We start from the raw sequence: 24,899 nt of genomic DNA, 5'->3' as shown, positions 1-24,899 counted from the left end.
AGCACGTACCCAACAGTGAAGTATTGACGCATCTCCTGGCGGCGGTTGCGCATGATGGCCTTGTACTCGCCTATGCGCAGCTTCTTGCCGTCTACTAGGCATGTGCGCTTGGGACGGGGCTTGTATTTGTAGTCGGGGTATTTCTCCAGGTGCTGTTTGCTGAGCCGAGCCTGCTCCTCATAGTACGGCTGCTTCTCCAGATTGGTCATGGCCTTCCAACGGGAGCCTGATGGGATACGTGTGCAAATGAAGAGACACAAACAAAAAAGTACAAACTAGCATCAGCTTTCTTGTGTCTCTGCAATTAGACCAATCAAAACCTTTTCTTCTGCAAGTCGAAACCAAGTGACTGGATCAAGATCAGACAGACAAGGCCAGCTCCAGCCCTTAAACAGCTGGAGAAGCATTCCTAGCCTACTGTTACCACTAGCTGGACCCCTCTCCTTTGCTTTTCCCATGTGTACATCTGGTTCCTGAAGCCAGTATGTGTCTCTGTGTGTGTGTGAATCCTGCTCCAGCAGGAAGGGAGTCTGGCTGCAATATCTATGTAGCGTGTGAGTGTATGTGTACTAAATTTACACCCTCACTTCCACCACTGCGCGTGTAATGAGGAAAAGCTGTGGCTGCTGGCCCGACACACACCCGCCACTGGACGAGCGAAGCAGCTCTGTTCACAGTTCAGAGCAGCCTCTTATTAGAACCAGATCCGCCTGTGTTACAAAATGCTTAGAAGCTCTTTAAAATGTCAAACACAATCTCAGGGGTCTGAATAAAATGTCAGGCTAACTGGAGTGCTTGTTTAATGCATAATGAATTATATCATCATTGTGTGAGCCGCCTCTCCAGAACAATTCATTAAGTGCTAGTTACACAATTCCGCTCACAGGGATCACGGCTGTCCCGGATCAGATTTTTTTCATGCCACTGTCTGCCACCGCTTCTTAGACTTGCCAGGTGCACATGCCTGTTCCTTAATCAAAGCAGCACACAGCTGTCTGGCAAAAGACGCTACAGTAAACACAGACGGACACACTGAGCAATGTAGTTGTCACTGTGACAGAATGAAGTGTTACTGAGTTGTAATAGGGCGGCTCACACAGCATGCACTTGGGGCCAAAGGATGGTATCCCACTCATTCACCTCCACTGAGGTTGTCTCACCAAGAATTTTGCTGATATTGGAGTTGTGCATGTCAGGGAAGGCCTGGAGGATCTTCCGCCGCTCATCCTTCGCCCACACCATGAAGGCGTTCATAGGTCGCTTGATGTGCGGCTCGCTGTTCCCTCTTCCACGAGACTCCCGGAACATCCGTGAATCCGACACACTAGGGCTGCCTGTGGTGTGCAGCGGTGTGGGGACATGCATCAAAACCCACACGGTCTCATAAAGACTCACAAAACAAACACGCACACTGATATGCACATAAGGGGGCGCGGTGGTGCAGTGGGTTGGACCACAGTCCTGCTCTCCGGTGGGTCTGGGGTTCGAGTCCCGCTTGGGGTGCCTTGCGACGGACTGGCGTCCTTTCCTGGGTGTGTCCCCTCCCCCTCTGGCCTTACGCCCTGTGTTGCCGGGTAGGCTCCGGTTCCCCCGCGACCCCGTATGGGACAAGCGGTTCTGAAAATGTGTGTGTGTGTGTGATATGCACATACTCTCAAAGACACCACTTAGGCAAAAAACACACACATACTCACATACTGTTAAAGACAAACATAACATCTTAGAAATGGGCCAGTCTACTCATGTCAAAATCGATATTGCAGTTCATTCTGAAATCAAGTGGAGGTCACATCAGTTTGTTCTAGAACTGAAATCCTGTTAAGCTGAACTCATTGTCACGCGGAGCCAAAGACGCCAAGACGGCTGGACCCAAGTGCAGGATCGTTTGTCAGGAATCAAGGGGTCAGGCGAGTTCTCGTTGTCAGGGACAGGCGAAGGGTCGTCGATCAGCGGTCAGAGAGAGAGCAAGGATCCAAGGACATGGTCAGGGGACGAAGCAAAGGGTGGAAAACCGGAGAACGGATACAGGAAGCAAGGGATGAGGAAGAGCAGGACATAGCGCAGGAGGACGGTCGTCTCAAATGAGATTCCGCGAGTGTATGGGAGCTGAGGAGGGTCTTTTAAAGATGAGTGGTCAGTCGAGGGCTTGATTGGTGTCAGGTGCTGTCGATTGTGGTGCGGGTGTGGACGTGACACACCTTGTTCAAGAGGTACACAGACTTGTACACAATCACTGTACAGTAAACAAACTCACACACAAACAAACCAGATTAGAGCTCTTACAGTCTGCATCGATTCTATTACAGTTTAAGGTTTTGTGAAGGTGGGGTCACTGAGAGGCAGGGGTCTGTAAGAGGGGTTGAATTTTTGCAGAGAGCTCTAGAGTAAGTGTGACTACACTACTGGGTTGCCAGAACTCCTCATCTGTGTGAGTAAATCAATATCGACGACCTTTTCCATTAGAGTGCTGCAGAGGGCTTTCCATCTCCACTGTCAATGTCTCCGTTGCTGTCTGACCAGAGCAGCATTTCCATTTATTGGGTCTGCTTCACACTGCATAGCAAAGGACCTGAACACTCATCTGTAGACCTGAGCACTCAATCTTGGACCCAAATACTCATCCCTTTGCCTTAGCACTCATATCTGTGTGAACATTAAAAGGTGGGCAGAACAAAGTTCTGAACCTGAACACTGAGCCTTGGACATGAACATAACAAGCACTGACCGTCTGAGTCCCCACTGATGTTTAAGTCCATCATGGCATGGCTGAACTTTCCCTCTTCGGAGTGCTTCAGCTGCTGGGTAAGGTTCTCCAGGGCAGCCTTCTCCTGCAGAGACATAAGGACAGAGAGCCAAGAATCAATCCCTTGCTCGCTCACTCATTTGCTCTGCTCACGTACCATTCAAGCAGGCAAAACAACAAACAGATCTAATACAGGCACAGGTGTGTGTACTGGTGTGTCTCTGCTCATGATGCTGGGGACACGATTCACAGATCACAGTGCAGTACTCTGAAGATCCACCAGGTGCAGCCATCTTCCTTCATCCAGAGTTAGTAATGGTGACCGCAGCAGTGCTAGATGATGGTTTCAAATAGTGCTGCTACTTGCTGTGTCCGGGTGAGGCCAAGAGACAACTGCAAAGGATCGGGGTGTACCTCATAACCCCACACTTGTACCTACACAATCATAGACTCCATCTCTGAAAGGATGCAATCAGGTGGAAAACAATTATAATGCTCTCTGATATCTACCCATCGATGACCAAATCAATATTGCAGTTTTCTCTGAAAACAGCAAATCAGTTTGTTTTACAGCGAAAGCCCAGTCACATTTAATTCAGCCACAATTATCTCTAAAATCCCCTCGCATCCAAAATGAACTCTGAAATTAGCTGACTGAAATTCTAAATGAACTACTGAGTCAGAGAACCTGAAATGGAGTGAGCTCAGAATAAAAGTGCACCGGTCATCACTGGAGCATGCACAGCCTCGAGCCACAGGTCTGAAAGTGAATGATTGACAGGGCGTTGTTAAAACGGTGTTTCCAGCACTCCATTTGAGGGCAGCAGGGGCAAACTGCACAGAGTGGGTGGGGACAAGGGAATGCAGCACTGGACAACACCTGCAGAGAATCAGCTTCCCTCCCTCTCACTCTCCGCTCCTGAAACCAGGGGGGACCCAAGGTTCAATGCATTAGACTGAGAGTTCTCCAAAAAGGAGAAAGGGCCTGATCACACACCCTCCCGGGTATTTATTACTCTCAATAAAAGGCTGATTTACTGCACATTTACATGACTAATGCAGTCATCCTGCTCATTTTCATTTCAGACCTCCGTCTCTTTGCATATATATTCACAGCCCCCCACCCCGAGTGCTGCATTTACAGGCTAATTATACAATTAGAAGCCCTCCCCAAACCCTGGCATCTATAAAAACACACTCAACAGCGTCCTCTCCATTAGAACATGACCCAAGCAGTCCAAGCCTCAACGGCAAAGAGCATTATTTTATTCGCAGTCATACAATTAAATTGTTCTTCTGAGTTAATTTATCAGATTTAAATAAACCTGCTGCACTGGCAAGACCCTCAGCTAGGCAGCAGGAATAATGGCAGAGTGTGCTTCCTTTCATTCCACTGCGCCGCATCGCATACAGGTCATTGGGAACCACCAAGCCTAGAAACACACACCACTCAGAATATCATTTGTCCCAAAACTAACACTACTTTGTTGAGCTCTTACACTGACTCGACAGTAAAAGTGAGAGTCTCTGCTTCTCTTGGTCTCTGTATCTGCACCTACAGACATATTTCATCCTCAAGCACCTCCTCTTCCCCTGCTCCATGCATATCCTGTTGATGGTTGAAGCTTTCTTGGTCTCTTTCTGTCTCCGTGGACAGTGTCCCAGAAACTTGTCAAACTCCAAAATGCTGACAAAGGGAAGGGGGGGCAGTGTCTCCAGTCAGCCCAGAGTCATGTGTTAAAGAGCAGCTGATCTCCAGGAAATCAGATTAAAGTGGAAGCGCGCAGAGAGTGAGGGGATTATTCTAATGGTCCGCTGTTCACACAGAGGAAGAGTCCACACTGCTACTGTCCCCAAAGCCACCCTACAGTCACATGTCCTCTATCCCATCTTCCTTATCCAGCTGCTGGTACCACACTAACACTCATGTACTGCTGCTATTTACCTGACTAGCAGATACATGTAAACTGGCAAGATGATGCAGTGGGCAGTGCTAGTGCCCGAAAGCTCTAAAGCTGTGGGTTTGTGGAGTTTGCATGTTCTCCACATGCTCACATTGGCTTCCTCCAGTTTCCTCCCACAGTTTAAAGACATATGTTCCATGTGAATTTGTGACATTAAATTGCTTCTAGTTAGTGTATGTATCTATGAGACTGTATGTGAGTTCCACAGCTCTTTTGTGTGGATAGATAAATATAGAACCTTACTAAACTGTACCCACCATCACAAGTTGCCTTGGGCAAAGCTGTCAGTTAAACACTAGTTAATGATAATTAAAACATTTTTCTAACAGATGAAAGTCCTTTACTTATACCAATGCATACATTTTTTTTTTTTGTTTACAGTGTTTTATGGATGTATTTAGCGCTTTGTTCAGAAGCAAGCATCCTGTCCTCAAGTCAGGTTCTTAAGCACAGTGCCACCTTGTGCCTGCTGTGAGATCTGTAGACGGTTCCCTATGCCACCACAGCTGACTTCTAAGAGGCTTGCAGATCTAAGCGCTACGGCTGCCTCGAGAGACCTGTGTGCTGCTGAACTAAAGCTTCCTGTCCAATTGGATTGAGCTACTTGTCACTCATCCTTATAAAAGGGGGTAGAATGTGTGTGAGTGTGCAAGGATGTGTACGTTGCGGCATGTGTCGTGTCTGCCTGACTTGTGTTTGTGTGCGTGTCTCTGCGTCTCTGTATGTGTTTGTGTGCATGTATGCCTTTGTGTGTGTCTGTGCATCTTAGTGAGTGTCTGCATGTGCGTCAGTGTGCCTGAATGTGTCTGATGGTGTGTCTGCGTGTGTGTTCTTGCATGCATGTTCAGGAGATGTTAAATGTTAAGTGCCATCAGCGCAGATGCTCTCTAAGCCTCTCCAGCTGACTACAGTGTGTTTAACAAATAACCACAATTTAGCCTTGCTTCCCAAGAACAGCCGGTGTCACTTCACATTAGCGTCTGGCAGAGTGTTAACAGCCCCTCTGCAGAAGGAGGGTCCGACAGGAACTCCTGCCCCTAGCGCTCCTTCAAGAAAGATTAAATATTTGAGTGGAGTGTTCCTCTCCTTTTCTTAACCTTTTGTTGCTTTCTTAAAGTCACTTGTTTTGATTTGCTGGAGACTTGCAGGCATCAGAGGAAAAACTTCCCCCTCCTCCATCCTAATTTTCTTTTTGTTGCTTCATGTTAAATGCCTCTGCATGTACAACTCCTGATGCACAGTGCGATTCCACCGCAAATGGAAATTGTCAGGACGGGAAACAGAAGGAGCGGACGGGGTGCAAAGCAGACGTATGGCACGCTTAATGCCCACAGAAGCACACCATAATGAAATGCATTAGGCATCGGTAACACAGAACATGTTATAGCAGCTTGTAGCTGAGACTGCCAGTTACACAGAGGTTCTGCTCTTGTACCTTTTAGCCAGGTACTTCCCTTTATTTTGAGCAATAAAAATAAATGATGTATGAAAGTGCAGAAATGTATAAATCAATTTAAATTAACTGAGACAAAAGCACTATTCAGTCCTAACTCAGGAGTAATGGCTTTCCATCACTCACTGCACACATTAATATGATTTGTGCACTGAATATTCTGTCATATCCAGCACTGACCTAGTGTGAAATAAATAGCCTTTTATGCCTGTGGGAGAATGCTGCAGCAGCACAGTACTGGAACATATCATAGGTCTGCCTCTGCTGCAGGAGAGGGGTAAGGTGGCGATGGGGCGAGGGCAGGGTGAGGGTGGATCAGGGAGGCACAGACCTTCTCCGAGCGACTGCTGCTGATGCCCAGGCTGCTGACGACAGCCACCTTGGCGTCCAGCACCTGCTGTTCTCGCTTCAGCTGCTCCTTCATCTGCCGGGCCTCCTGGAAAGCTTTGCTCACCGCCTCGTGGTCATTCAGGTACCCGCCTGACGTGATGGAGGACAGCAGGTCTGGGGGGGGACAGAGGGTGTGGTGGTCAGCATGGTCTGTATGTGTGTGCGGGTGTATGCACGTACATTTGTGTGTGTGTGAATGCATGTAAGAGTAAGGGTTACAGACACCTCACAAAGAGTCATGAAGAGACACACAAACACACACAAGCCTTCCAGTGTAGAAACTGTAGAGAAATGAGGGGTAAAATACATTAATATGCATGCTGCCCCATATGCATGCTGTCAGCCCGTGTGATTCACCCACTTCCTGGATAGGTCAAATTCTCAGTGCAGCCGACTGCACCTTACTCCCTAGCGCAACAAGTCTGTGTAGGTCTTTATCGATGGGTATCTCACAAACACTATCTATGCATGTGTGACCAAGAACTGACCCTAACCATCATACTAGTGACACTCATATTTTATCTGATCCTGTTTCCAAAGAAAAGCATTTATACTGAGCCATGGTAGCCAGATTACATTAAAGCAGGATCACTTTACTCTGTACTGTTCTTTTAGGACAGCATCACGCAAGCGTTAAACACAATTAAAAGGGCACTTTCCAACCATCTGCACTTTGAGAGTATTTACAAGCCCTGCATTCTGTTCAGTGCCCTTTACGAAGATCTCAGTGCTTTATGCCACTGCCTGCAGTGTGTGTCTCTTTTATCCCAAAGCTGAGCTCTTTACTTCTTTGAAGAGAATCAACGGCACTCAGCACAGCATCCCATAGATTACTCCTATTAGAGCCAACCCCTGCTAATTTCCCCAGAACATCTGCCCAGCGCATGTCAAAGATGATTCCCAGCTTCTTTTATCATTAGCATGTACGTTATTTGTGCAGCTTACTGACTGCACTGTGCTATCATAGTCCCCATCTCGGGTTAAATCTAACAAAGACCTGGGTAAGCTTACGACCGGTAATCTGCTGTAATCCTGCGCCAAATGCCATCTAAGGGCAGATTAATGGCTCAGATTTGTAATGACAGAGGAGTGAACTCTTAAAAAAGTAAGACCCTGTAAATCGCCAGAAGTGGCCGCTTTCAGGACTTATCTCAGGGGGTGGTGGGAGACATGTCCAGGTACAAAAGGCTGGTAGACAGGTAAGACTGGGATGAGGGGGCAGTTAGTGTTCCAGGTAGAGTGACAGCTGGAGGGTAAATGATCTGCTGGGTGGATGTTGCAAATTTGTTTGTTTGTTTGTTTGGGAGCAGCATAAGTGGTTTGATTTAGAGATGGTAGTGAGAGGTGGAGGGCTGAGCATGAATGCAGATTCAACAAGACATTTTATCTTCTGTACTTCCCATAGACCTATTAGGGTCTGTGGATGCAAGCAGACATGCACTTATATATGCACACACACATATACACACAGACACACACAAAGGAATTATTACTATCTATAAAAAGCTAGTAAAGCCATAATACAGACTTTTTAACAGTGGCATACATAGTAGAGTTACGAATCTTATCCTGACCTGGAAAATATTGCAGAACAGATGGAAAAATTGCAGGACAGAAGGCAGAGACTAATTGCGATCTAAACGAACGGCTTGCCTCAACATGTTCCAGAGGATTCCAGCAAACTTTACACTCTAATCCATTTTTCAGAACAAAAAACATCTGGGCGCTAAATCCCATAATCTGCTATTAAATCCTGTGATTTGTTGAAAAACACTGAGATTAAAGAAAAGGAGTCTGAAGGCCGACCACGCCGGGAGGGGCGAGTGAGGAGATGGAGGGGGTGTTAATAGCGCGCTTGTTTGTATTCAGTGTGAAAGTGGAGTTGTGTAAGAGGCTCGTCGAATCTCATCTGAGGACACATCCTGCTCATCACGTCGCCTCTTTATGTTCTCTATCGAACCTCCATCCAAGATGCCATCTTCTTCTTCATCTTCACACCCCAATCAAGTTTAGATTTCTCTCAATCCTCTTATCGTAGGCGAGGCCTGATGTAGTTTTTGAAACTTGCTGATGTTCTGCACACTGCAGACTATTCTGAACGTTCTAATATTTATCTCTGCGGTGTTTTCATGTAGTGTATGTTGTATATTACAAGCCTACATATTGACACAGCTGACATTGCAGTTGTCCAGTTCACAGTGATGACAGTGATGATGTTCAGCACTGACACAAGGATGACGATACTGGCTGACTGACAGGCAGGATAAGGATGGGATGAGGGTGGGATGAGTGTGATGTTAGGGGCAAGATGAGGGGGTGGGGCTCTGGTGGTACCTATGGAGCCGACGCGAGTTGCAGAACTGCTGATGCTGGCAGGGGTGCTATGCTTCAGGGAGCCGGGACCCAGCTTCACGGTGGGAACCTGTGGGGAAGCGGGGGAGGTGGGTGACTTGCTTTCGGCCGCCTTAGGCCTGGACGACAGGTTCAGGGGCTGAGCACCCTCATCCTGCAAGGCAAAAACAGCACAGGCGTCTCCATGGCTACTGCATCCACTGGGACCAGGGACCCACTCACGAACCTGACACAGTGGACAGACATCGAAGCACGTCCACTCTGATCTGTAGACTTGCAGACGGGCACGCACACACATACATATATACATAGGCATACACATACAAACAGTATGCAAACTCAGCAGTGTCATATAAGCACTTGCAATCAAGTGCTGAAAAAAAGAAAAAATATATATCCGCTCTAACCTGCTCTTGGTTGTCTTCAGGGGCTTATGGGAAGGTGTACAAAGATAAGCAGAACAAATGACTAAGGTTGTGAAACAAAGATATTTGTTTTGTGTCATTGAAGCGGGGTGCATTCCCTTGCTGGAAGTCTTGGGAAGACCTTGAGGCTTTTAATGCTCACCTGAAGGACTACAAACCTCTTCCAACTGGTCTCTTTCCGGTTTGAAGTTCTCTGTACAAACACTGAGTGTCTAACTTGAACAATATGTTCCTGGCGAGATCAAGCTGTCAGCAGTAACTGTCTGAATGTATCCTCAGAGGCCCAAGAGCACAAATCAGAAATAATTATTTTAATGTACTATTACTGGTACAGGAGCTGTTTGGTGTCTCAGAATGTGGAGAGACTCGGGTAAAACAGGCCATGTGCGAGGGTATGCTGGTGCACCACATGAACGACTTGATTAAGACTTTCCCCTCGCCTTGTGTGATGAGCTTTAACAGGATTGCCTTCATTATGGGCTGCCTGAATGGAGGGAACCAGGAAGATCTCTTCATTACGTGGGAGACAAAGGCCTCCCTGAATGAGAAGCAACCAAGAAGGATCTGTTGGGGAGTATTGAATTCTGACCTATATTGTGTTGGGCTTCTGCTGCTGGATTGTAGGAGAAACCTGAATATTTATTACAGATAATGCCTCTTCCCGGTGCTCATTCTCTCGGAAGAAAATCCTTTGGTGGGAAGTTGGCCAACATGAATAATACCACTGAGGAGGAATTAGCGGAGATTGGGAAAGCTGTTTGTGATTGGATCGTTAAGGGTGCGGCTCTGCTTATTGGCTGGACTGTGATTTGGTTTGGTGTGATTGGCTAGTGTCTGAGTGGGCTTGGTATGATTGGCTGGCCTAGAACGCAGCTGTGAATATGCTCTGCTGCTAGTTGATGGCAAGCAATTGGGTGGGAAGACGTTGCTTAAGTGAGAAGAAGCTGCCCCACACCTGAATGTCCCCTGGCTTCCTCAAGGGGAAGCCCCTAAGTGCTGTGTGCCTCAGCTCAAACAGCTGCCTGGCAGGCGTCAAGCTGCTCTAAGTGAGCACTGGGGCCAGCAGAGAGTGCTGGAGGGGATGCTGGCCCTGAAAAATACATGCTCCCCCTGACTGGTGCCTGAGATTGAGCAAGAGAAATATCGGGAGGCAGGCTGAGGGTGAGGGAGTTGGCGAAGGGGGAGGGGACAGGAATAGGACAAACAGGACAGAAAAAAGAGAGAGATAAGGAAGAGAAAGAGAGATGGAAGAAAAAGCAAGAGATAATAAATGGCAAAAGATAGTGGAAGGTCAATATGGATGGAATGTAAGAAAATGAGATGGGAATGGAGGATGAGGGTTGAGGAGCACCCCTTGCACTCCCCCATGTACACCCACACACCAGCCAATCCCTGGCAGCACCAGTTAGGCATTAGCTGCCATGTCCCCCGGAATGTGGACACATGCTAATGTGTTGGAAGGAGGAACAAGTCTCCCAGCTACGAGCTGCGTTCATCAGTGTGACCTCTGACCATAACATGGGTGGGACAGCTCAGTCTTAGGCCAGGTCCTCAGGTCACTGATGAGTCTTCAGGATAATGACTCTCTGCCTATTAATGCCAATGGCCAAGTTTGTCAAGGAAAACAAAGCCTGGCCAGATGCCAACAATGCTCTGTAGCCTGTCCTACCAAGTCTTTCCCTGTGTTTGACATTTTGCTTTTATTTCATTTTACTTCATCTATAAAGTGCTTCCTACTCTAGTGGAGCGTTTTGCTTTTTCATTTCTGCACGTCTTCTCCAGGGCTGCCATGATAACACTGGCAGAAACAAGAGGCCATGGCCACAAATGGGACCTCCGTGGCGCACAGCAGTCATACACAGATTTGCACACATGCACACACAAATGAGCACACATGAAGACACACACACACACACACACACACACACACAAGCACTTGACACTCGCAGGGCATACTGGGAGCGAGGCAGTAGCACACCTTGGGTTTTGGTGGTGGGGTGCTCCTGCACTTATCTGTCTGACCACTAGTGGGCGAGTGCGTGCCAAGGTTGGCCTGGGGCATGTTGCCATGCTTGGCCCCCGGAGACACCTGCATGGCTGCCAGCTGGGCTGCGTAAAGCTGCTGCAAGAGGAAAGGGAGAGAGAGAAAGACATGAATAAATGAATACGCATGCTGCACAAACAAAAAGAAGATGCAAGCTAAAAAGCCATACGTGGCCATTAGCAGAGGCCTGACGGCTATGTGTGGATAACAGGCCAGCACTTCTCAGGGAAGAGCTGTCACTTCTTGTCCCGCCACCCAGCCCCTGGGGGCTCTGCTAACAGCAAACATGAGTGAGAAACGTCCCGCTCAGGTGCATCCTGGGATATGCCACCGAATTGGGGTCAGCCTCTAAAGGGGAGCAGGAGGTGGGAGGGAAAGAGTGCTTTTCAAGGTGAAAAAGTGGCCGTTGTGTTTATCGAAAGCAATGAAAAAAGTCACGGAACGAACGCAGATGCCAACGAGGACTTTCGAATGGACACCTAATGTCTCGCAACAGCACTTGGCGGCAGGCCCCGTGTCATCCTGAGATAAAAATATCTAACTGAATATTTTATATGCAAATCAACGAGATATTTGCAAATGCAATTCACACAAGCATGCGACAGACAGTGTTACATGTGTTACCACACTTGGGCACAACAATAAGCAGCCCACTTGTGAGGTCAGCTCACTTAGATGTCCCATATACTAATCACAGGCTGCTCTAAACCCAGCAGACTGAACTCCACATGAGTTCCTAGAAAGGCTGGTGCTGTATTTATTTTGACTGTCACATGAAGCACTTCCAGAAAAATATTTCCACAATCATGGACAGTTCTCTACCAGTTTACGTGGACTACTTTAAAATGATATTCATAAACATACTTTCCAAAACTATTTATAAATCTCTCTGCATTTCACCACAGCAGAACGTGGGCTTGCTGAGTGTATTCCGCTGGACTGCCTTTGTGTACATTCTTAAAGATATAAATAAGACTTTTTAAAATGTTTCACTCTTGATGATAAAAAATAAGAAAAACAGTTCTTGACCGTGGCTTAGTGGTTTTTTCCTTTAAAGTGCTGAACGAAGTAAGTGTTCAGAAGGACAAACTTTGGTGTTTTGCTGGTGTTTCTCTTTAAGATTTGGAAGCGAATCACTGTTTGCGAGTAAAACTTCCGTCCTTCTGTTCCACGTTGGCCGTCAGCCACGAGCGGGAAACAAAGGCTGGTTTATGCAAATGGCCACCAAGTCCCTCTCCCATCACCCACTCCGGTACAATGTGCTGAAGCCCTTTTATTTCTGTCCTGTCTCTGATAAATACATCACACAAGCACACAGAAATATGTACACACACACGCACACAATCGTATGCACGTAGGCACATAGAGTGCAATCTAATTCACAGACACTGACAAAAACATTCCAGTTGGCGTTTTGTAACCCTGCTTCTTGTGTCTTTAATGAAACACCACATCCATCGTTCTGCGAGACAAGGGGACGATGCTGCAACGCAGGGGCCAAGAATAGCAGAAGATGAAATACGGGGTCTTGTTGGTCATTTCTGTTCAATTACCCCTGCCCTTATGGTTCCTTGATGTGTGTGCACCCAAGCGTTACAGCATCAGCACCCCCCAACCCCCACCCTCAAGGAGCGATGCAGCCAGGGTGCTGGTTGGGAGCGCTTCGTCTGCTCTTTGACTCGACTTCCGTTAAGGGGTCCACTCCACAGGGACGGTGGCTTACACGTGTCCGCACGCCCACAGAGGGGCCATCCCCATGACCCCCGCCATGAAGATGAAGAGACAGGAAGAGACGGCGTAGGCTGCAGGGGTGGCTGCGGGTGTCTGCAAGGGGGCGGGGGCAAAAGGCACACCGAAGGAGGGCAAAAATCATATCTAGGTCGGGATGAGACAGAGGAATTTAAATGTCAGCCGGCAGCAAAGCTGTGAGAGGCGTGTGGAGGTGGAGGGGAGGGGGTTGGTAAGAGGTGGTAGTGGGGGGTGAGAATGCGTTTGTGAAGGTGGGGGTGGTGCATGTGTGTGTATTCCTGTGTGTGGACATGGACTGAGGGGAGCTCTAATCGAAAGTGACAGAGACTGTGGTCCCATGGCAACCAGGCAAATCTCAAACGTGGGGGTTAGACTGATTGAACTCGAAAACCTGCTTCCTTCCCCATCTCACACTTAATCCTTTAATATGATCCTTAGTCAATCACCATGTGTGTGACACAGGTGCGTGTGTGCAGGTATGTGCTTGTGTGACAACACACATTTTTAGGTGCTTATTTGTTTTTTTGTATGGTGAGAGACTTGCGTGTGGGACATACCAACAGGTGAGTCAGTGTTCATGTAGTGTAGTGTAGCATAGTGTGTGTGTGTGTGCGTGCATGCGCCCACAAGCCTGGTGTACATGTAGTATCTGTTGTAATTACATGTTGTGTGTGTGTGTGTGTGTGTGGGGGGGGGGGGGGGTGTTCCAGGAGGAAGAGCAGCAGAGATGTCACAGGACACACTCTGTGCCAAAATGCAGCATAGCCGGGCCTCAGCATTACTAACACACATGCACCGAAAGACCACCCTAAGCCCCCCTTTCATTCCCCAACTCACAAAGAGACGTTGGTGTAATCACAGGCAGTTAGAGCAGATCCACGCTGCCTTTGTGAGCGCGGCCGGGCGGCAGGAGCAGACGCTCTCCCTGTCAATAATCCCCTGCTTTACAGAGATTATGTGTTCCTCTTCCATCAAGGGCCTTTGTTGTTTGAGTGAAGGGAGTTCAGAGCGGGCTGGGCCTATTGTCTTACGGGCCCTGCCCAGGCCCACCGACCAGGCCCACCGCTCTCTTTTCCCTGGCAATTCCGCTCTGCAGTTCCGCAATTTCTCCAGCAAGAGCAAGGTCTGACGTCTAACTGACAGCAGGGCCCAGAGAGAGGCCCCCAGAAAGGCCTCTGTTGGAGCTCCCCCATGAACTGCAAGGGTTATGAGAAAGATAAAGCTTGCTGACCTCCACAGAGAATGGGAGAGCTCCCTGCCAGAGAAAAGAAAAAAGCAACTCCCACCCGATGGCTTGTGAGTGCGGCTCAGCTGAGCTTTTCCGGGGAGTAATGGGCTTCTCTGCGCTGCCTTTTTGGGGCCCCCTAAATGCAACTGTCCACTGCCTTTAGATCAATCCTTCTGAATGGAGGAATCACGGAGCTGCAAATGAGACAAGTTGTTGACCCTCTCTCTTTACACTGCTGAATTTTTCTTAAAAGTGTCCCAACCTTAAAAACAATAACAATATATGCTGGGGAATATATACTGTATACACTACCAAGGCACTGGTAATGTAGCGGTCAGAGCGGCTGCTTTTGGACACAAAGGTCACAGGTTTGAATAACACCTCTAGCTACAGTACCCTTGATCAAGGTACTTACCCTAAATTGCTCCAGTAAAAATTTACTGAGCTGTATAAATGTGTAAATAATTTTAAGTAGCTTAACATTTCAAGTCGCTTTGGAGAAATAATCAAGTAAATGAATAAATGTACATTTACCTGATGCATTTTTCCAAAGCGACTTAAAGTGTTAATCTACTTACAATTATTTACCCATTTAAACAGCTGGGTAAATTTACTGGAGCAAAGTACCTTGCTCAAAGGTACAACAGCCAGAGGTGGGAATCAAGCCTGCGATCTTTGGATTCAAAGGCAGTAGCTGTAACCACTATGCTACTGGCTGTCCCCATAAATGTAAATATAATGCCATGTCTGAATATATAGAAAATACACTGTTGTCATGTTTGGTGAGACTGATGTCTCCTTTGCTGCAGCATGTGTACAAAGACTGAGATGGACAATGCACTTTCATAACAAAACTCTCTCTAACATGTAAGAGTTTCTAAAGTGAATTAGACACAAGCTGATCACATCACAAATTGCCATTGTTCTGAGCTGTGCCAAACGCACGCACGCACGCACGCAGCAGGGCTTTAAATCTCTCCAAGTGCCATTCAGATAAATAAATCTGTGGCTTTTTCCCCAGTGCTGTGAGAGTAAATGCACCAAATTTATCCCCCAGTAAAGGTATTAGCCATAGACTCATAGCCTCCACTCCCCTCCATGCTGCCACCCATGTGCAGTGCAGTAATCCGGTACAATATGCTACAACATCTGCCTCCTCGTATGATGCCTGACCTCCTCCATTGACCCTCTTTATACCTCTCCAACACGGCTGCTCATTGCGAAGCATGTCCCTTTTCCTGCTCCGCTCATGGACCTGGGAGAGCAGGTAAACACAGCCCCATCTCTTATGGTTTCTGTCCAGCCACCTTCGTTCGGTACTGAAGTTTGGCCCCTCCACGTTCACCTCTCTGTATTAGGAACCCATCCGTTGATTGTAAAAAATAAACAATTCTGTCTTGCTGTCCATGCGCCACATAGACAATGAGGTACATCATTAATGCTCATGTGTCCATTCCACAGGGTTCTATTAATGTGTCTCATTGCATTAGGTTTTCAGTTCTATTAACATGTTTGCTACATGCTAAATCAAAGTCTCTTTAACAAAAAAGTGTAAAACGGAGCTCAATTCACCAGCTGGGGAAACTTGCTTAGTTTAACCCGAGACTTCCAAACCGCCGTGTTGAAGTCCACGTTTACACTGGAGGCTGGCAGCTGTCATGCTTGCTTCCCAAGATGATGGATGCTTTGTAGGGACAGTGACTGCTTGACCCCCTCTTCTCATGAGCCAGGATTTCCAGGTCAGTTCTGCTAAATGAGGTTTTCCAGTGACTGCCCTCTCACGACATGCTATACACACCCTTGAGCATAATTTATATTGTGTTGCCCCTGTCCCCACCACAAGCTGACCTGATCACCGCAGCAATAGGTTTTGACTTTAAAACACAAATGATCAGGAACAAAGGTTCATGCTGGTTAACACATGCAGCTGTCTAAATACTCCTTCTTTATTGTTTTTGGTATTATCATTTATTTTCGTAGCTGAAACATTTGTGAGAGGTGTGGTCAGGTGGTACCATTACTCAGGGTTCAGAAATCTATCTGAACCTTAGAACTGTGACTCCTACATTGTTCTCCAGGCTCTGTGGGGATGTCAGTGGCTTAATGTGGCTGAAATGCCAAAAGTAGGGCTAAAGTTCAACAGCCAGAAGGTCCCAAATATGTGTGGTACAAAACGAAACAGAGCAACAAAAGATTAATAAGACTGCCCATTGCTATGGAAGAAGACAAGAAGAGATAAGGGTGATGCAGGAGAGTGAGCCACGTCACAACTATTTATTCTTCTTGTTTTAAACGTGCAGTCCTGCCCTGACCCCACCCCCCCACCTGACATCGCCCTTCAGAACAGGCCTTTGAACACGGCTGCTATTGTGCAAAGCACTGCCGCACAACGAGTCTCTGTGTCCTGCTTATCTCCCACCTGCACCAGACCCTTAAACTAGAGACACGGAGGTCCCCAGCGTACATCAAATTTCTCAGACCTGGGTTGTCAGACAGCTCAAATCTGAAGACAAATGTAACCTGCAGGTGTGTGTGCATATGTGTAACATTAAAAGAAAGCGTATGTGTGTACTTTATTTTTATGAGTATGTGTGTGTGTAAGGGATGTCATCTATAAACATACCCATGTTTATTTGTGTGTGTGTCTGTGTGTGTGTACACACTGCACTTGCTGCATGGCTCTCTATTACGACTCGAGCTCTGTAAGTGTTTGACCCAGGGGCAAGTAATTGTTATGTGCGTCTCAGTGCACCCGCTTGTAAAATTGAGCGCAAAGACGATCCCAGAGGAAATTCAACACATTGTGACATCTGTATTTGGGTTAGCTTGAGTAAATTATTTCCCTTGTAACAAAGCCTTAATCTGTTTTCGTGGGGATTTGAAGAATGCAAGCAAGCCCAGTGTCTGTGGTTGCTGTTGTTTTTCAGTTGTTTGATTCTGAAAAATCAAACTGTGGCCTATAGTGCAGATCTGAGTCAACTGACGAATCTGTACCACCATAGAACACATGGGGAGAAGATTTCCCAGGAAGTTAATCTCACAGCTCAATAGGCACTAAAGGAAAAGAAAGGAAAGACTAAAATACATAGATACACAGCCGTGGGGAGTAGTATGCTGCACCTGTCAAGTAGACTAGAGCTTGCTTTTCATGTGGCCAAAGTGCATTGTAACCATAGTGTACAGTACAGTAAAACAGGTGTAGAGCATGTTGCACATGTGAAGTGGACAGTGTTACAGATCTCGAGTAGGTTATACTCTAGATGGAGTAGAATAGGTATGCTGTAAAAATGGAGTAAATAGGGTTATAGATCTGGAGGAGGAAGTGACATAGATATGGGGTTAAGTGTGTTAAGACTGAGGAATCATGGCATGCTCTTTGATGGTTTACATCACCCAGGGAGCAGGGAGTGTATGCTGTAGATGTGGGTGGCACAGTGGGTAGTGCTGGTGCCTCACAGCTCCAGGGTGTACTCTGCCATGTGCCCTGTAATTCCGGGATAGGCTCTAGACCACTGCAACCCCTACATTGGACTAGTGGTTATTGGCAATGGATCGATGTCATGGATCTTATAGACAGAGTAAATCTGGTAGAAGATCATGAGTAAGGTGCAATAGAGCAGTGCTTTTAAATAAAATTCATGTTGTCATGAAAACTTGAGGAACACAAGTAAAGCTCTTGGCAGGTGTAACATTGTGCTTTCCATCACAGTTGTGACAATTACAGCAATTTAAGATGATGGGAGATCAGCACATGGAAGCAGAAACCAGCTGGGCCACTGATATTCTACACCATGCATGAATCAAGCATGTAGCTGTCATATCAACTGTCTCCCCATCCCCTGCTAATATTATGACCAAGGGCATCTCTCCAACCTTGCACATTTGGCTAGTCACAGTAGGTCAATTGGTCTATGAGGATAGAATGAATGGTAATGGGTCGCTCCACCTATACCCTTGGGCAGCAGTGAGCAGTTTGGTACTGCAGGAAGGTGAGCAGTTGCACACGAGGGCATTCAGTGGTACACAGAGTAGTATCTGATTTGCAATGTGACCAGGCAGTATGATTAAAGCATGACCAGCCACTTTGTCCCAACTATGTGAAGCAAGACAGAATGATACAGAACAGTTTATCCATGCTAAATGAAGGAACAAATGTTTGTCGTTTTTTGAAAAAATATTTTGAAAAATTCCGCCAGCATCAATGTGACTCAGATGGAGCAACCAAGCGGGGAGCAACTACATGGCAAGGGATGGATGGGTGAGGGAGCAAACCAAGACTTCAAACAGGAGCTGTAATGTAGAGAAACTGAAGAGCGATAGGGTAGGTTAAGGGTGATTTGGATTTTTCTGCACTTACAGCTGTGAGAAGTTTACATTTGCCCTTAGAACAAAACAATTATATATATATATATGTTACATACATATTTTTTTGAACTCCTCCCCTGATGTCATAAATGCTTGATAAACATGCACGTTTGTTATGTTTAATAATGTTTAACAGCACTTTGTTTAATAATGGAAAGTCTATATGCACCTACTTGTATAAGGTATAATGGTTCATATGGTGGAAGTGACAAATGGACTGTGTACTCAAGAGTCACGTGTCTGCATCCAAATCTCTCCTTCTGTTCATGCAATGCTGTTTGTACTCTTTTCTAAGATTTAGGCAGCGAGAAAAGAAAAGTGTCTGCTAAATAAATAAACGTAAATGCAAATATAGACTGCTAGACCGTTTAAAAAAACCACAAACTTTCCTTGCGGTACCCTTCTCAGGGAATTTACAAGAAGAACAGTACATACTGTTAACTTAATCACTCTGGTACCTGACCAGGTGAGGAATGACACAGCATCAACAATGCATGTTTCTCTTACCTGGAGCTGTAGTGGGCCCAGACCAGGTGTTGCTGCAGCAGCTGCTGCCATAGTGGTAGGAATCAGCTGCAGAGGGTAAGGGTCACCTGAGGAGCGAACAATGGAACAATGTCTGGAGCTGATTCACCACTACATACACCCCCCTTCCACCCACAACCTCCAGCTGCAAAGTTGACTCTTGTGCCCTGTGCACCTATACCTCCAACCCCACCAAGATGACTATCAGCCCCCACCCTGACACCTAACCACCAGCCGGCTCTTTCTCTGTCTGTGACAGGCTCCTTTGTGCTTGTCCCTGTAGTCCCCCAACGAAAGCTGGATTGTGTAGCTTCTCCACTAATACAGTTTCCATGAAGCACACTGATGGCGCACCCCTGATAAAGCGCCTGGGGTAATTAAGAGGGGCAACTCCGTCCCCACCATCAGTGGCTGACGCAGAAAACAGCGGCTGAACGCTGATGAATCGGGCAAAGCAGAGAATGGGCCAAATTATCAGCACCCAACTCAGATAGGGCTCATAATTACACTGTCTGGAGGAAATGTCAGAGTTGGCAACATGGGCGCAAATCTCTCCGCTCCTTTGTCTTCTAACAAGCGGCCCTGACGTTCCTTGCCTTAAGTGCGTATCTATAAAGCGCTCACAAACACTCTTAAAAAAGAGCGGAACCAGGTCTGTTTCACAGGCTCACAGTTCTCCATGTCCACACAGCGAATTCTAATGGCTTAGGCGGGAAATTCTTTACTCTTTTCCCCAGAAGGCTTTGTTCTGAGGTAAAAGAACCACTTTTACAGCTGCTTCGCGGCCGTCTTTGGGCACTTAGGTTCTCAGAAACAACAACGGTAATCAATAACCCCTCTCTGAAAGGAAGTATTAAATACAGGATGTTATTGTGACTTTGAATGCTAGTGGAAAAAATACATCCATGGCATAGTGTTGCAATGATGTAAAATGGTTCTGCTTGACAACTCATTTCTAACCATCAGCAGGATGTTCTGCTGGAAATATGTCACACATGCTTCAAAGGCGGGAGCGTGTTCAAACCAGTGAAACGCACTGCTCTTTTCAATTCGCACGGCCTCATTACAGACGCTTCATCTCGATAAGCAATAAACCAGACATTCCCAGTCGAACCGTCCAGCACATTTTTCCCATATAACTCGTTCCTTAAAAAAGCCTCTAGGTTGAAGCATTCTTTGGAACAATGTCAAGGATGTATTCTGGGAGATTTTTTCTTATGTTCCCTAAAACAAACAAAAATATGAAAGCTATTTTATGGCCCTCATGGGGACTGTTGTAACAAAAGAGAGAAATAAAGAAGCTGAATATGTTGGTCTTGGCTGGGGGGACCACGGAAGCTCAGCTGGGAGATGAGTTCTCACCAATTTCAACCGCTGTTGGTGACGGTGTCAAGAGTCAAGTTCTCACTGGTTTAAAGTAGGTGCTCATGCTTTCAGTCAAGGTCTGGCTGTAATGAATTTTTATTATCACTGTTTGCAATGCTATGTGAATTGGCTTTGAACAATGCCTTCTGTAATACTGTAGTACTAACACAGTGTTGGAGCAGACAGGAAACCCGTGTCACCAGATAATACCAAAAGAAACTTAAAGTTTATGTCATGGTTTTCTATAAGGTGTGTAGGAAGTGCTAACCAGAATCAGCGCAATGGAACTGGGAAACATAGTAATGGGTAAGTGTGGGGTGTGCAGGCAGCACTAATTGAAGCTGGAGTAATAGAGCGGGAGCAGGCAGTGGGGAAAGGGGAGGGGGGTGTAATAATTGATATTGGTGGACTTGTTTTGGAAACTGTGAAGTTCTGTGGGAAGAGCTGGACCTTGGGATGCTCAGCGTGTTGGAAGCGTGTTGGAGGCGTGTTGGAAGCGTGTTCTGGCTGGATCCCCTGTTATTGCGAGGAAACCTGGGGCAGGTCTACCCCCCTGTGTGTTCACATTATTCCGCCGAATCCTGGCAGCGACGCTTCTCGCTGTAAACAACACATTGCCTCACAGTTGGACTGCTTCGGCCAAAAAAAGAAAATCCCAAAGGACATGTTTTTTTTTTTCCTCTCTCTCTTCCTCATTTCACTTTTGAAAATGGGGTTTGAAACAAAGGAGATGCTAACTGCTCTAACGCTGTATTTGAATTCGGAGACACTCGCCTGCTCCAGACTGTTTTAATCACCAATGGGAAAAGTGACAGTTATTCAGGAGCTACCTGCACACCTGTGTACCAGCCCCCCAAAAAACACACACACAGAAAAAGAATACACCTGCATTCAAAGCTCCCCACCTCATCCTTGAACCAGAAACCCATGAGCAGCACCCCCTGTCCCCAAGACAAAGATCCTTTGAGGCCTATGGCTTGGCCAAGAACACTTACTGCAGCCTGGCTTGTAGCTGAAACTTGGTGGCAAGAGAAAGCCCTGCTGTGCAGCAGCTGCAGCCAGAGTCCTCTGGTCTGGCGGGAACACTGGGATCATCAGGGGGGGCAGCTGACCCTGGACCTGCTGGAAATGAGAGACAGTTTGTGTGGGGGGTGGGGCAGCAGAAGAAAAGAGGAAGGAGGGAATGGGAGAAGGAGAAAAAATGAGGGGGGAGAGAGATTGAAGTGACAGATAGAGAAAGACAGAGAGTGGTGGTGGTGGGGGGGGGGCACAGAATCAGTCATCAATCCATGCAGTTTGACCACTTTGCCATTGTGTGACAAAACTAACATGGCTGGTATGTCATGTCGTAAAGCGCTGCTTCAGAGATCTGCTCACAGCTGGAGCTTTGAGCCCCACATACTGGCCAGGTCTACTTGTCACCCCAAGGAACAGAGCAAACATAAGTGTGTGAATGTAGATGAGAGTGTTCAAGTAGAACTGTGTGGAGCTTGAAGCTCATTGTGACCGCGTGGGATTCCTGGATCAGCAGACCTTTCACAGACCCTCTGTTGGGCACTCACAGTAACCACAACTGCTGAAGCTCTCAGCAGCCTTGTGGTCTCAGGCACTTCCAGTGACCACGCTAGCACTGACCGCTTGAGCAGTTAGCCTTTCCCTGCAGGCATGTGCCTAGCTCTTGCCCTTGCGCTCAGATCATGGGCTCTGAAAGCAAGCGAGCAGGTCAATGGCACTCCTGCTAAACAGCCTGTCCTCCAGATTACCCAGACAAAGGGAGCTTCATGAGGAGCCCTCCAAGCTTCCCCAACAGCTGGCCCCCGCTTCTGTGGAGCTCTCGCATCGGCAAAGAGCCATGAGACTTCACAAGGTTTCCAGGATTAAAAAACCCAGTGACTCTGGCATGAAGAGGGACTCCGACGCCGGCACAGAGAGGCAGGAGACAGATGGTTCCACTGAGGGCCACGCTGCCAAGAAACACACGGCTCCAGAAGGGAGGCAACAAGGAGCATAAATGTGGAGCGGAGTGGTGGCAAAGTGGAATAATCTGACTCAAGGTGTAAGTGTAGAGCAGTTCTACTGACAGTGGCTAAGTGAAATACCTCACTGCAGATGTAAACGTGAAGTGCTGATCCATTATGATATCAAATAAGGGGAATAATATCACTCTATATACATTTATTCATTTAGCTGATGCTTTTCCCCAAAGTAACTTACAGTGCTAACCTACTTACAGTTATTTACGCATTTAAACACCTGGGCAATTTTACTGGAGCAAGTTTAGGACAAGTACCTTGCTCAAGAGTGCTACCATAGTAGACAGGATTTGAACTTGTGATCTTTAGCTCTAAAGGCAGCAGCTCTAGCCACTATTCTACCTACTAGGTATCAGTGCGGAGTGCTGACAGTGACAAGGGCAAAATGAAATAATTTCCTACTGTAAATGTGGAGTGGTGGTACCAACAGTGTAGTACAAGGATACTGAAAGTGCTTTGTCGTTTACAACGCACACAATCTCTGCAACCGCTTGTCCCAAGCAGGGCTGCGGCAAACCAGAGCCTAACCCAGTAACACAGGGTGCAAGGCTGGAGGGGGAGGGAACACACTCCAGGCAGGATGCCAGTCCACCACAATGCACCCCAAGCAGGACTCGAACCCCAGACCTGCCACACAGCAGGCCCTGGCCAAACCCACTGCGTCACCACACCCCCTCGTTGACAACATCATATCTATAATTCGCATTGTACATGTAAAGTGGCACTGCTGAGCAGGTGTAAATGCAGAAGGCATACAGGATTACTGACAGGTTCCCTCTGCATGTGAGTATATTGCTTACCCAGGAAAGTCCAAAAGTAACAGCAGCTATTATAAATCCTCTTTCTGTGAGTCGCTTAATTGATCTCATCTTTGGCATCCAGTGACTTGAATCTATTCATTTTGATCCCCTGCCACTTGGAATTAATGTATGTTGTGTGGAACGCTTGGTATACATTCATACTTACATATGACACATATTACACATATATACACACACTGCATACTAAATACATATAAAAGTTATACCTGCAAAAGGAAGTCTTATTTTCTGGTATACAGAATATGTTTCAAAATTTGAATCTATTCCTTTGCACAGCCAACCCCATACGTGTCTGCTCAGCCAGTTAAGCACTAATGATCCTTTGGTTCACCTCTGTCTGTACACTTACCCACAACCCAGACGCCACAGTCACATGACCACTGCATTGGGAATAGCGGGATCCCGCCGTCTTGTACTCCACCGCACCGTAATTACTCTACAATTTTGGTTAACCATAAATGCCATATTGGCCATGCAGTGATCAGAAGGTACTGCCGGTTTATTGTTTTACTAAAACAGCCCCCCCATGGAGTGTAATCACAGGCTCGATGGAGAGCTTCCTCTTTTCAGGATTAATCAGACATATGCTGTACTGCAGTGGGCTGGGTCTAGCTGTGGATCTACTGCTTCTTCTCAAATATTTTTCTGTCTGCTGCCACACAGCAGGACTAACTGAGTCTGATTCAGGGGTTACTCGAACGTGAAAACTCAAGGCTCTGTTTATACATTAAGGTCTGTTCCTCATAAACCTGGAAATCTACTTTGACCATCCTGTCTTCCACCTCCTCCCTTTCTTTCCCCTACTCCTCTTCCTCCCACACTTCCTGTGTCTACAGAGTCGACTGCGAACACCATGCTCTGTCATGCAGATGCCTCTTTCGTTTGAGTACAAACCATGCCAGAGGCCTGTTTTGCCTTGGTTGACCAACCTAATTATGTCCCACAGTTAGATGTGGGGAGACCAGTCTCCACTGAGGAATATAATGGACTATATGGTGGGCTAATGAGCCAGACCTAAGACTGCTGGGCCTTGGACTCGTGGCCTGGGACATAACTAGCTGGGAAAAAGCCTTTAATAGTTTATCAGAGCACTCCGGAACAGCTGCTGGGTACACACGCTCAAAGTTATCTCGCAATAGCCAGCTTCAGAACCTGTGTTTGCAAGGGCAGCAGTAAATTACACCACGTTTTGAAGAAAGCTGTTGGATCACTTCACTCCATACCAGACACTGAAGGGCAGAGTTGTGGAGGGCTTTATGGGAATCCTCCCACTTCCATCGACACATCCGGCTCATCCCTCACATTTAGCCTTTGCCTCTGAATACTCTGGACAATAACATCACCTCCATCTGTGAGCTCCATTAAACCCAGCTAATCCCCTCCAGCAGCTGGGCATCCTACTCCACACTGCTTCTCTTTCTCTCTCAGTATCTCCCTGTGTC

General features: G+C 46.9%; 1 protein-coding gene across 8 annotated transcripts in view; it reads right to left on the bottom strand.

Annotated features, from left to right (window-relative positions):
* Nucleotides 1–24,899, bottom strand: part of sox5 (SRY-box transcription factor 5) — a 158,347-nt gene that overhangs the window by 3,053 nt on the left and 130,395 nt on the right. For 5 of the 8 annotated variants that reach the window (XM_018747382.2, XM_018747383.2, XM_018747384.2 and 2 more), the window contains 8 exons: nucleotides 21,599–21,725; nucleotides 19,221–19,306; nucleotides 11,306–11,449; nucleotides 8,885–9,056; nucleotides 6,492–6,664; nucleotides 2,726–2,828; nucleotides 1,161–1,334; nucleotides 10–226 (listed from right to left, as the gene is read on the bottom strand). In XM_018747382.2, coding sequence (XP_018602898.1) covers nucleotides 10–226; nucleotides 1,161–1,334; nucleotides 2,726–2,828; nucleotides 6,492–6,664; nucleotides 8,885–9,056; nucleotides 11,306–11,449; nucleotides 19,221–19,306; nucleotides 21,599–21,725 — 1,196 coding nt within the window. The remainder of the gene's footprint in view (nucleotides 1–9; nucleotides 227–1,160; nucleotides 1,335–2,725; nucleotides 2,829–6,491; nucleotides 6,665–8,884; nucleotides 9,057–11,305; nucleotides 11,450–19,220; nucleotides 19,307–21,598; nucleotides 21,726–24,899) is intronic. The other 3 variants (XM_029246571.1, XM_029246570.1, XM_018747385.2) reach the window with 2 other exon arrangements.

The sequence above is a fragment of the Scleropages formosus genome, chromosome 2 (genome assembly GCF_900964775.1).
Source record: "Scleropages formosus chromosome 2, fSclFor1.1, whole genome shotgun sequence".
NCBI classification, from domain to species: Eukaryota; Metazoa; Chordata; class Actinopteri; order Osteoglossiformes; family Osteoglossidae; genus Scleropages; species Scleropages formosus.
The sequence above is the reverse complement of the archived record's forward strand: the minus strand, read 5'-3'. Positions and strand labels throughout refer to the sequence as shown.